The sequence below is a fragment of the Balaenoptera acutorostrata genome, chromosome 9, assembly GCF_949987535.1.
Source record: "Balaenoptera acutorostrata chromosome 9, mBalAcu1.1, whole genome shotgun sequence".
Taxonomy (NCBI): Eukaryota; Metazoa; Chordata; class Mammalia; order Artiodactyla; family Balaenopteridae; genus Balaenoptera; species Balaenoptera acutorostrata.
In genome coordinates, this window is record NC_080072.1 from 13,936,256 (window position 1) to 13,949,045 (window position 12,790).

Sequence of the window (12,790 nt, forward strand, 5' to 3'; positions counted from 1 at the left end):
GGGAATCTGCCTGCCGGTGCGGGGGACGCGGGTTCGAGCCCCGGTCTGGGAAGATCCCACATGCCACGGAGCAACCGGGCTCGTGAGCCACAATTGCTGAGCCTGCGCGTCTGGAGCCTGTGCTCCGCAACGGGAGAGGCCGCGACGGTGAGAGGCCCGCGCGCCGCGATGAAGAGTGGTCCCCGCTCGCCGCGACTGGAGAGGGCCCTCGCACAGAAACGAAGACTCAACACAGTCATAAATAAATAAATAAAAGAACGTGAATTTCAAAAAAAAAAAAAAAAAGGAGAGAATAAGGTATAGTATATAAAGTTGTGGTCACCAAAATAGCCACTATATATACAACAGAAACCTTTCAAATATACCTACGCACACTCAAAAAGAAATAGTTCATATCGTAAAAGCTTATTTTTAAGCTATCAACAAAAAACTATTTTTAAAGTTGTAAACACTTTTTTTAATGTTGGAAAAAATTTGTAAAGCATAATAACAAAACTATGACCAAAAGTATTTGTCATATCAAGAAATGTAAATTGGCTGAATTCGTCTATTAAAAGAAAATTTCAATCCGTGAATCTGATCTGCAGTTGGTTGAATCCACGGATGCGGACCCCATGGACACAGTGGAATGACTGTAGATTTTCAGGTTGAATCACAAAACAAAACCCACCAAGTATATGGCATATAAAACAGACACCTAAAACGAAGTAACCAAGAAAGATTAAAAATGAAAGAGGGGGAATTCCCTGACAGTCCGGTGGTTAGGACTTGTCGGGGTGCGGACAAAAAAAAAAGAGAGAAATATAGAAAGGGCAGACAAACACTAAGTAAATGCAAACAAAAAGATATAAAGGACCATAGTCTAAGCATGAGATAAGGTAGAATTCAAGGCCAAAAGCATTTAACAAGACAAACTATCGGAAAGGGTGCAATATACAATGAAGCTCTAGTAGTTAACAAATTCTCTATACCAAATAAAATGGTATCAACAATTATAAAGAGAAAACTGCTGGAAATGCAAGAAGAATTAGACAGATACACATTAATATTGCAGATTTTATTTCACTTTTCTTTGATCAAGTAGACAAAAACTAAAATACACACACACACACACACAAAACATTTAAACCTGAAAAAAAAATGTCCTTTGTTAATGCTCATGGAACAACCAAAAATCACTCATATATTAAGTCACAAAGCAAATAAATCAATTTATAAATAAAATTTCAAAGAGTATAAATAGAAAAGTCAACATTCTCTGAACACAAAACAATAAAACTAGTAATGAATATTATCCGGGAGGTAAAAACGAAAACTGCCACTAAGATATCAAAAAGTTCTCTCAAACAAATCTTTGGTCAAAGAAGAAAACAAAACCAAAATTCCTAACTATTGAAGAACATATTAGAATCTATGAGCTAAAGCAGTGCTCAAAGGGAAATTCATACTTGAATGCTTGGTGGGGATGGGGGAACTTCCCTGGTGGTCCCAGGGTTAAGACTCTTGCTTCCACTGCAGGAGGCACGGGTTTGATCCCTTCCTCGGGGAACTAAGATCCCCCATGTTGCCCAGTGCGGCCAAAAAAAAAAAAAGAATGATGTTCAATGTTTATGGTAATGAACACGAAAGGGTAACAATGAAAGAAGTAAGCCTCTATAGTAGGCGGAATTCTAAAGGTCTCCCCCAAGATTCCTGTCTTCTGCTTATTTAATCAAAACACTAATCTAGGTACTGCTATGAAAGGGTTTTGCAGATGGAATTAAGGTTATTAATCAGCTGACATTAAAATAGGGAAATTATTCTGGATTATCTAGGTAGGTCAGGTGTAATGACATGAAATCTTAAAAGCAGAAGAGGAAAGTAGAAGACTTCATCAGAAAGATGGGGTAGAAGAAGAGGCAGAAGAGATTAGTAGGCAGGAGATCAGAGAAATTTGAAGCATGAGAAAGGCTGGACCCACCATTGCCAGCTTACGAAGATGAAGTCAGGGAACTGTTAGCAGTCTCCAGAAGCTGAGAAAACTGGCCAACAACAACAAGGAAATGTGAACCTCAGTCCTATGACTATGTGGAACTGAACTTGAGTTCTGCCAACAACCTGAACGAGCCTGTAAGTAACTTCTCGCCCAAAGCTTCTAGATAAGAACCCAGTGGGCCAATGTCTTGATTTCAACCTTGTGGGACCCAGAGCTGGATATCAGCCACTCCTCCTGGACTTCTGACCTGCAGAACTGTCAGATAATAAACTTGTATCTCTTTAAGCCACTAAGTTTGTGGCAATTTGTTATGGCAGCAATAGGAAATGAACACAGCATCTAACTTAAGAAGTTAGAACATGAGTGAAGTTAAGTCAGACAAAGACAAATATCATATGATATCGCTTATATGTGGAATCTAAAAAAATGGTTCAAATGAACCTATTTACAAAACAGAAATAGAGTCACAGATGTAGAAAACAAACTTACGGTTACCAAGGGGGAAAGGCAAGGAAGGATAAATTGGGAGATCGGGATTGACATATACACACTACTATATATAAAATAGATAAGAACCTAGGGAATTCCCTGGTGGCGCAGTGGTTAAGAATCCACCTGCCAAAGCAGGGGACACAGGTTCAATCCCTGGTCCAGGAAGATCACACGTGCTGCAGAGCAACTACACCCATGCGCCACAACTACTGAGCCTGCGCTCTACAGCCCAAGAGCCATGACTATTGAGCCCTCATGCCACAACTGCTGAAGCCCACGTGCCTAGAGCCCACGCTCCGCAACAAGAGAGGCCGCTGCAATGAGAAGACCACACACCGCATGAAGAGTAGCCCCCGCTCGCCGCTACTAGAGAAAGCCCACATGCAACAATGAAGACCCAACGCTGCCAAAAATAAATAAATTAAATAAATAAATTTCAAATAGATAGGAACCTACTGTATAGCACAGGGAGCTCTACTCAATACTCTGTAATGACCTATATGGGAAGAGAATCTACAAAGAGTAGATATAGGTATATGTATAACTGATTCACTTTGCTGTACAGCAGAAACTAACAACACTGTAAATCAACTATACTCCAATAAAAATTAATTTAAAAAAAAGAAGTTAGAAAAACTGAAGTCAAGGAAAGCAGATGGAAGGAATTACCAGAGTTAGTAATAGAAATGATTAATTGGGGGACAAACGGAAAGCAGTCAATACATCTGAGAGCTAGTTGAACTGGAATGACTCCTACATAACCTGGCAGGGAGTCCAAAGGGTTTCCTCAATTTCACAAGCCTCTGTTGGGCCAGTTGCCAAGGATAGGCAAAGCAGTAAAGGACAAAATGCATATTCTTAAACAAGAAAAGTTTTTTAAAAACAGGCAGGCTTGGTTCTAGAACTAGCCACCTTTGTAATCTCTAAAGTATAACAATCCCAACTAGTAGATGGGCTGCCAAAATAATTGTTTTCTCTTTGCTGTGAGAAAAGTTGTAAGTGCCACTCACTCTGCTACATGGTCTTCTTTCCTTTTGAGCACAAGTACGGGCTCTGATTCTATCAGGTCGATCTGCTTAACTCTCTTTCTAGCTTTTCTGTCTTCTGCATTAAAACGTTTGTTTTTATCTGCCAGCCTCAAGAGCTTTTATTTGCTCTCACTGAAATTGTTCAACAGTATACTGATCATCTGGGGGGAAAAAAGCAATGGAAGAGTTAAAATATTGGTGAACCTAATCAGGAAAGAAAAGGGAGAAGATACAAAGACACCAGATAAGCAATGATTTTAATGGGAAATAACCACAGATTCAGCATATATTAAAAAGGAATCGTAAACAAATGAACTGATCTGCAAAACGGAAACAGACTCACAGACATAGAGAACAGACTTGTGGTTGCCAAGGCAGTTGGGCAGGGAAGGGTTGGAGTGGGAGTTTGGGACCAGCAGATGCAAACTGTTATACACAGGATGGATAAACAATAAGATCCCACTGTATAGCACAGGGAACTATATTCAATATCCTATAATAAACCATAATGGAAAAGTATATGAAAAAGAAAAAATATATAGGAGCCTTAAAAAAAAGGAATCATAAGAGGCTACTTTGCTTAGCTATATGTAACTGAATTTGAAAATTTGGATGAAATAATTTTCTAGACAATATAAATTATCAAAAGAGATGGAAAATTGAAACAAAGTGCCTTAAAAGAAATAAGGAATGTGTCAAAAAGCAACCGCCACCCACCCCCCCGCAAAAGAGCCCCAAGCCCAGATAGTTTCATGGGGTTATTCTACCACAACTTTAAGAAAAAGATAATTGCAACAATATTTAAATGTTCTAAAGGATTAAAAAAGAATAGCCTCTTTTTAAAAAAATCAATACTGTATTGTATAACATTGATACCAAAGACAGCACCAGCACACAAAAAGAAAATTACAGACCAACCTCACTTGTATCAATGTTACAATCCCAAATAAAATATTACAGAATCAAATCTAAGAGAATTTTAAAGAATAACACACCTTAGACTAGGCCAGGATTTCTCAACAGCTGCACTATTGCTGTCTCCAGGTATTGCCAAATGTCTCCCAGGGGGCAAAATCACCCCCTGTTGAGAACCACTGGTCTGGGCCAACCATTGGGTCAGCGGGTGGCAGGTGACCCACTTTTGTCCAGTGATTCATGAGAAGAAGTCTACCAGGGGAGGAATCTGGGAAAAGTTTTCTTCCTCCAAAAAGAGAGCCATAGAAAAAGAACCCCCTCTTGTCCTTCTCTGACTGTGTTAGTATTGGAGAGCAAGCAAGATAAAAGTCTGGGGGAGAGGATGGTTCCTGTTGGGGGAGGGAGGAGCAGAGCTGGAAAGCAGGCCTGCAGATGAGGGTGGTCTTGGGAAAGAAGCAGGATGGCATCTTTGCTGTCCAGTTCATCCCTGTCATGAGCCCAGAACTCGTCTTCTGCTGAAGTCCTACAAACCCAGAGATCTTCACCTGCATGGTACACTGGAGCTCCTCAGCCTTGCTATTTTGTTAGATGGGGAAACTCAAGCCTGGAGAGGCACATGAACCCAAGGTCTTAAAGCAAATAAGAGCAGCACTTCTGGGTTTCTGACTCCTAGCCAAGTGGGCTTCCCACTTGTACTGTCTGTTCCCCATTTAAAAGCCAGTAGAGCTCCCTATGGCCTCACAATCAAAACTTCCCAGACCAAGACTTCCCTGGTGGTCCAGTGGGTAAGACTCTGAGCTCCCAATGCAGGGGACCCAGGTTCGATCCCTGGTCGGAGAACTAGATTCCACATGCATGCCACAACTAAGAGTCTGCATGCCGCAACTAAACCCAGTGCAGCCTAAATAAATAAATAAATAACATCCCAGACCTTCCTCCCTCACCTGTTTTACCTCAGTCCTAACCATCCCTGCTACACAAATTTCCTTCCATTGTAATCATGCTCCTGCTGCTCAAGCACTGCCCATGTGGGTTTCTCTAGACAGGACCCAACCACTAGATGAGGGCTCTCAAAAAATACTTGCTGCGTGAGAGAATGAATAAATGAATGAATGAGTGAATCTGCTCTCCTTCAAACCTTAGTTCAAGTCCTGCTTCCTCTCAGAAGCCTACTCAGATCTAAATCTTCTCTCAAAGATTTCTTTGTTCTCTATGAATTTTTTTTTTTTTGGTCCGTGTCGTGTGGATTATGGGATCTTAGTTCCCAGACCAGGGATTGAACCCTGGCTCTCGGCAATGAGAGTGCAGACCCCTAACCACTGGACCACCAGGGAATTCCCTCTCTATGCATTTATGATACAATTCAGCCCTCAACACGTTCATGGATCTTAGCTTTCTGTCCTTAACTAGATCATACATTCTGCAGGAGCCATGTGATATGAGATTCAGTTCCCAGCACTGTGTTGGCAGTTGTATTTCTAGTTGTAAGAGCATAACTTACCAGCTGTCTTGATAGAGTCACTAACCTTTCTGAAGTTGTCTTCTCATTAAAGTTGATCATCTCTTTACAAACAAGCAGGGACAATCCCTTGCCTGCTCACTTCATAGGGTAGTTATGACAATCAAATGAGATAATAATGTGTGAAGAAGCCCTGGAAATTGTAACCTGTTCTAAAAATATGAGGTGTTGGTATTACAGTTGGTTCAATAACTGTGTTGACTGATTAAACAGTGAGGACCAACAATTATTGAAAACCTACCACGTTCCAGGCATAAGTTAACTCTCATAGCACCGTTCTAGTTTAAATATATAATGCTGTTTCTGCCTGTCCAGTGGTCATTTTCCTTTCTTCTGATAACAGCACCCCAATTTTCCTTTGGGGGAAACTGTGCCACTCTCAGTCATGTACTTTGGGTGGGCTCCCCACTAGAACGTAAGCTCCATTCCAGCTCCAAGGAAGGGCATGTGGCCTGTTCTCAGCTAAGCTGCATATCCCATCCCCCTGATCACAGTGAGTAATTTAGGAGTGTGGATACAATCCAATCCAAATCCCCAGCATGTTTGTTGGGACTTTTGGGTTGAGAGTAGCTCCTTTGTCAGGTCTCAGGACTGCGATAGTATAAGGCAGAAGCTGCAGGACACCTCCCTGAGGAGTGATCCTATCTGAGAATAAATAAAATCAATAAAGAATAAAGCAGGGGCTTCCCTGGTGGCGCAGTGGTTAAGAATTCGCCTGCCAATGCAGGGCACACGGGTTCGAGACCTGGTCTGGGAAGATCCCACATGCTGCAGAGCAACTAAGCCCGTGCACCACAACTACTGAGCCTGCACTCTAGAGCCTGTGAGCTACAACTACTGAGCCCGCGTGCCACAACTACTGAAGCCCGCGCGCCTAGAGCCCATGTTCTGCAGCAAGAGAAGCCACTGCAATGAGAAGCCCGCTCGCCGCAACTAGAGAAAGCCCGCGCGCAGCAACGAAGACCCAACGCAGCCAAAAATAAATAAATAAATAAATTTATTTAAAAAAAATAAAAGAATAAAGCAGAACTGAGAGAAAGAGGCCCAGTCTAGGCAACATGTTTTAAAATACTGGATGCAGCCATGCATGACTTAATTCCCTTCCTCTCCTCACCTCCTGCCTCAACCAGTTTGGGTGAGATTTTATGTCACCTCACACAGAATGTCCTAATTAAGAGAACAGATGAGTATTTCAGTTGAGACTAAGGCAGTTTAAAAACATCCATGAGGGAGGACTGTGAGATATAATCTTATCTATATAGTTAACTGAGGAAGAGGAAGGAACTCAGAGAAAGAATGAGCAGTCTGGACCTGGGAGGGAAACTGATACACTCACTCTCTAGTAAATTCCAGAGGTTTCCACTGGAATAATTATTCCAACAGATACTTATTGAGTAACTATGTGCCTGGCAATGGTTCTAGGCACTGAGAATGCAGCAGTGAACCAAAAAAAGACAAAATCCCGGCCCTCCTATACCTCATATTCTAGTGTGATGGGGGGCCGGGTGCAGAACAAACTTTAAAATTAATTATATAATTTTTTTTTTTTTTTTGGCTGCGTCAGGTCTTAGTTGAGGCACGCGGGATCTTCGTTTCAGCCTGCTATATATTTCAGTGCGACACATGGGCTCTTTGTTGCAGCACACGGGCTTCTCTCTACTTGTGGCAGGCGCAGGCTCCAGAGCACGGGGGCTCTGTAGTTGCGGCACACGGGCTCTCTAGTTGTGGCTCGCATGCTCAGTAGTTGCAGCGTGCGAGCTTAGTTGCCCCACAGCATGTGGGATCTTAGTTCCCCGACCAGGGATCGAACCCGTGTTCCCCACATTGGAAGGCAGATTCTTAACCACTGGACCACCAGGGAGGTCCTTAATTATATAATTCTTTAGAAGGTGATAAAGGTTAGAGAGAAAAATAAAGCAAAGAGGGGGAATAAGGAATGCCAGATAGCTTTTGAAATTTATCACAATGAGCCAGTGAAGGAGGGTTTATTCACCCCAACTTCAGCACAAGCTGTTTAAATGACTCATCCAAGGCTGTCAACTAGCCAAGTGGTAGAATCAGATTTGGAAAATGGGAAAAAAGGTATAGGACCTTTGATCTCTCTCAGACTGCCTTCCAGCCCAGGAGTCTTTTAACCAACAAATCCACTCATCTTTCTTTGGGCTTCATTATTATGACTGACCTCTTGGCAGCTTTTGACATTACTGACATCCTTTCTTTTCCAAACTTTTGACTTCAGTGACACTATGCTGTTCTAGTTTTGTTTCCTTTCCCAATTATTTCTGCCCCTTTTAACTTTTCTTTTTCCTCTCACCACCCGAATATGGGTCACCAGGTACAACCATCTTAAGGTCACCATATTGAACTGTGACCAGGAAACACCATTCATTTAAATCACAGTCCTTGTGAATGGCACCTTTGGATTTGTGTAGTGCACAGCTTGGGCGGCTGTATTTAGCAGCCCTGTACCTTTTGCACTTCTCTTACTTATGCCAACAACTTCAGTTCCCTCTCTTCAGGCTCTTCCCAAAATTTCATGGGCAGCTTCTGCCCTGCACCACTGGAGAATGTGGAACAGCCTGCACCCTGCAACCACACACTCGTGCAAGAGTTTCTGTACCGGGCTTCCCTGGTGGCGCAGTGGTTGGGAGTCTGCCTGCCAATGCAGGGGACACGGGTTCGAGCCCTGGTCTGGGAAGATCCCACATGCCGCGGAGCAACTAGGCCCGTGAGCCACAATTACTGAGCCTGCGCGTCTGGAGCCTGTGCTCCGCAACAAGAGAGGCCGCGATAGTGAGAGGCCCGCGCACCGTGATGAAGAGTGGCCCCCGCTTGCTGCAACTGGAGAAAGCCCTCGCACAGAAACGAAGACCCAACACAGCCAAAAATAAAAATAATAAATAAATAATAAATAAAAAATTAAAAAAAAAAAAGTTTCTGTACTTCTCAGTGCCCACAGACAACAGTGGGGCAAACACAGTGGATATTTTCTTGGCACCACTAATGCACAAATCCATGAATAAAGAGTGCCCTTGCTGGGGGGAGGGGCAAGATAGGGGTAGGGGAATAAGAGGTATGAACTTTTATGTATAAAATAAATAAGCTACAAGGATATATTGTACAACACAGGGAATATAGCCAATATTTTATAATAACTATAAATAGAGCATAACCTTTAAAAACTGTGAATCACTGTGTTGTACACTTGTAACATATAATATTGTACATCAACTACACTTCAAAAAAAAAAAGTCAGGGACTTCCCTGGTGGCACAGTGGTTAAGAATCCGCCTGCCAAGGCAGGGGACACGGGTTTGATCCTTGGTCTGGGAAGATTCCACATGCCTCGGAGCAACTAAGCCTGTGTGCCACAACTACTGAGCCTGCGCTCTAGAGCCCACAAGCCACAACTACTGAAGCCCGCGCGCCCTGGAGCCCGTGCTCCACGACAAGGGAAGCCAACGCAATGAGAAGCACGTGCACCACAACGAAAAGTAGCTGCCGCTCTCTGCAACTAGAGAAAGCCCGTGCACAGCAATCAAGACCCAATGCAGCCAAAAATTAATTAATTAATTAATTATTTTAAAAATCAGAAAAAAATGTCCCCTTGCTAAATGGTCTCTATGGTTAGATATCAAAATTTCTGGATTTAGTTAGAATCAACTTGTAAGTTTCTTTTAACTCTAAAAGCTACAATTTGGTATTATATTTCCATGTGCCAAGCTGGGTAGGCATATCATTTCATTCAATTCTCACAAGAACAGTATGAAGTAGACATTACTATACTCATTTGTTTAAGGTTCAAAGAAGTGTGACCTGCCTAAGGTCACACAGTTAATAATTGGTAGAAGTGAAATTTGGACCAGGTCAATTGGACTCCAAAGTCCAGGCTCCCTCCTGCTCTGTAAACTGCCTCTCTAGCACCATGCTGAATCCAGGACAATATTAATTAAAACTAACATTTGTATTTCAATATACAGTTTTAAAAAATCTTATCCTATGCACAATTTCACTTAACGCTCAATAATAATCCTGAGAGGCAGGTAGTAGTGTTATCCTTAGATTTAGATACAAAAATTGAAAACTGAATAAGATAAAATGACTTCTGAATCATTTTGATACGAAAGAGAGCCAAGATTGAAATGCAAGTCTCCACTCGCACTTTATTCTCTGCACCAGGCTCTGCCTAAGCGTTGATATAGAACATGTGAGCTGGGACTGAAGGGTTGGACAATGCCATTTTCTTTTTGCCTCTAATAACCTGTAGCCTGGTAATCACTGAAGTAATTGTTCATTTATGCAATAAATATTTATTGAGCACTTAGTATGTGCCAGGCACTGAACATACAAGGAACAAAGGCTGTCCCGGCTCCTGGATTAACGGGGTTTACATTCTGGTGGAGGAGACAAAAAGATAAATAAATTTCAGACAATGATAAGTGTTTCAAGACTATGGAGTAGGAAATAAAGGGGAGGTAAGTTTATTTATTTATTTATTTATTTATTTATCTATCTATGGCTGTGTTGGGTCTTCGTTTCTGTGCGAGGGCTTTCTCTAGTTGCGGCGAGCAGGGGCCACTCTTCATCGCGGTGCGCGGGCCTCTCACTGTCGCAGCCTCTCTTGTTGCGGAGCACAGGCTCCAGACGCGCAGGCTCAGTAGTTGTGGCTCACGGGCCCAGTTGCTCCGTGGCATGTGGGATCTTCCCAGACCAGGGCTCGAACCCGTGTCCCCTGCATTGGCAGGCAGATTCTCAGCCACTGCGCCACCAGGGAATCCCCAAGGGGAGGTAAGTTTAAATAGACGCCCGAGAAGGCGTCTCTGAGAAGTTAACATTAACTGAATGAATGAGTGCATGTATAGCAACCCCCTGATGGATTCATTTTTCAAACTTATCTAGTTTTGTTGGCCAGTAGATTGTTTATGATTCTGATGCTGAATACTCTTTGGAGCTTATGTTGCTGATGCCAAAAGGGCAAGGGCATTGGCGAAGAACATCGACGAATCCTTTCCAATTCATTCCACTCCTCTGACCTTGCTTTTGCCGTCAGGGTCACTCCCCACCGCCACGCCCATTCTTCTGCCCCCGGATGCTTCCAGCGTGCGCAAGCGCAGGAGAAACTGCTGGTCCTAGTGGAGGGCGCGGATTCCACCCCAAAACGCATGCGCCCCGGGCCCGCAAGCCCCGCCCCGACTTCTGCGCCCGCTCGCGAGCCCTTGCCAATTCTCGGGGCGGGGACTGCGCGGGGAGGCGCGCGCCGGTGCGTGCGTGCTCCAGCGCCGCGGGCGGGCCAGTGAAGCCGGCGGCCCTGGCACGTGATCCCGGATCGGCGTGGTAGCTTGGTGGCTCCGTCTGTCTGTCCGTCCGCGGGTGCCATCATGGCGGACGCGGCCAGTCAGGTGCTCCTGGGCTCCGGTCTCACCATCCTGTCCCAGCCGCTCATGTACGTGAAGGTGCTCATCCAGGTATGAGTCGTCGCCTTTCCCTTCCTCGCCCGGCGCCCTGTTCGGTCGCCGCTGCCCAAGGCGCCTGAGAACCGGCTCCAACCTTCCGGGCCTTCAGTCTCCTGAGATGCTGCTCCTTCTTTGCTGCCTGCCCCTTCCTTCCCGGCAGGGACGACTTCCACCGCCCGCTGAGCTCCCACTGCCCGTGGGCCTTCCCGAGGTCTCGCCTCCCAGCCAAGCCGTGAGGCCCGCTCCTTTCCCGGTATCCGGCTGCCGCCCTGCCCTGCCTGATGGCTCCCCTGAACTTTGTTTTCTCTTCCCTGAGGTTGATCCTGGCTGGGCGCCGCCAAGGGCTTGCCAGCCTTTCCTTCTCCGCTGCTCTGAAATTAGCATCCTTCTCTCCTCCCCGGCCCCAAACGCAAGACGTGAAATCTGTTGAAGACAAATTTGAAATTCGAGGGGAGCCAACATTTTATTAGCTTTTGTTTTCTCTTTTTTTGTTGCTGTTACTACTGCTCTTCTGTTCTGAGATTTTAGCACCAGATACCCAGAGAAACACAAGGAGTTCATTCAGAAGTGATAATCAAGCGATTGCTGAGTCAAATTTCGGAAGGATCCACTGAACCCTCTTCAACAGCAGCCCATGTGGCTCATGACAGTGAAAATCACATGTCAGAGTGATGTGAAATCAGTTCAGCTGAAAGTTTTATCGAGTTTAAGTATATATGTTAGTTTCTAATATACTGTGAAATAATTCTTAAATGGTATTTTATATTCACAGGCAAGTTTACCCGGTTATAGTTGACGATAGACCATTAGGTAGTATTGTTCAGTTGCCTTTCTGAATTTCCCTGTGACGGGCAGGTCATTCATTTTTTTAACTTTCGTTGAGAGTTGACGTAATTACATCATGCATAGTACCAAGGATAGAACCCCTGTCCTCACCATCTGCCTTTCTGTCAAAAATATGCAAGACACTAGGGAAGGCCTCATTTCTTATTTTTGAGTTAATGATACTAATCCATATTATGTGTTGCTGAGTTGACCGTTGTGGATTCAGAACCTATATGTAAAAAAACTATTGTAAAATAAGTTGTTTAAATTAAGAACAAAGGGAATTCCCTGGAGGTTCAGTGGTCAGGTAGGACTCCACGCTTTCACTGCTGAAGGCCCAGGTTTAATCCCTCATCTGGGAACTAAGATCCCCTCAAGCCACTAGAGGTGGCCAAAAAATGAAAGAAAGAAAGAACAAAATCTTTGAAATGTATTGTGACATCTAAAACAGAATTGGCACATTTGTAGCTAGATAATATCTGAGGTAAAAGCATTTTGCAGTAAATCTGATATAAGCCCATTACTCAGTCCTTATCCAGGAGGCAAGGTTTTCTAATGACATTCAGAGCTCTTGCCTCAAAAA

General features: G+C 43.8%; 1 protein-coding gene across 3 annotated transcripts in view; it reads left to right on the forward strand.

Moving 5' to 3' along the window:
* Window positions 1-11,083: 11,083 nt before the first annotated feature.
* The window catches only part of LOC103003876 (mitochondrial carrier homolog 2), a 44,607-nt gene continuing 42,900 nt past the window's right edge, over window positions 11,084-12,790 (forward strand). Inside the window, exon 1 of one of the 3 annotated variants that reach the window (XM_057552283.1) lies at window positions 11,084-11,394. In XM_057552283.1, the coding sequence (XP_057408266.1) occupies window positions 11,308-11,394 (87 nt within the window). In that variant the 5' untranslated portion in view covers window positions 11,084-11,307. The other 2 variants (XM_007181231.2, XM_057552284.1) reach the window with 2 other exon arrangements.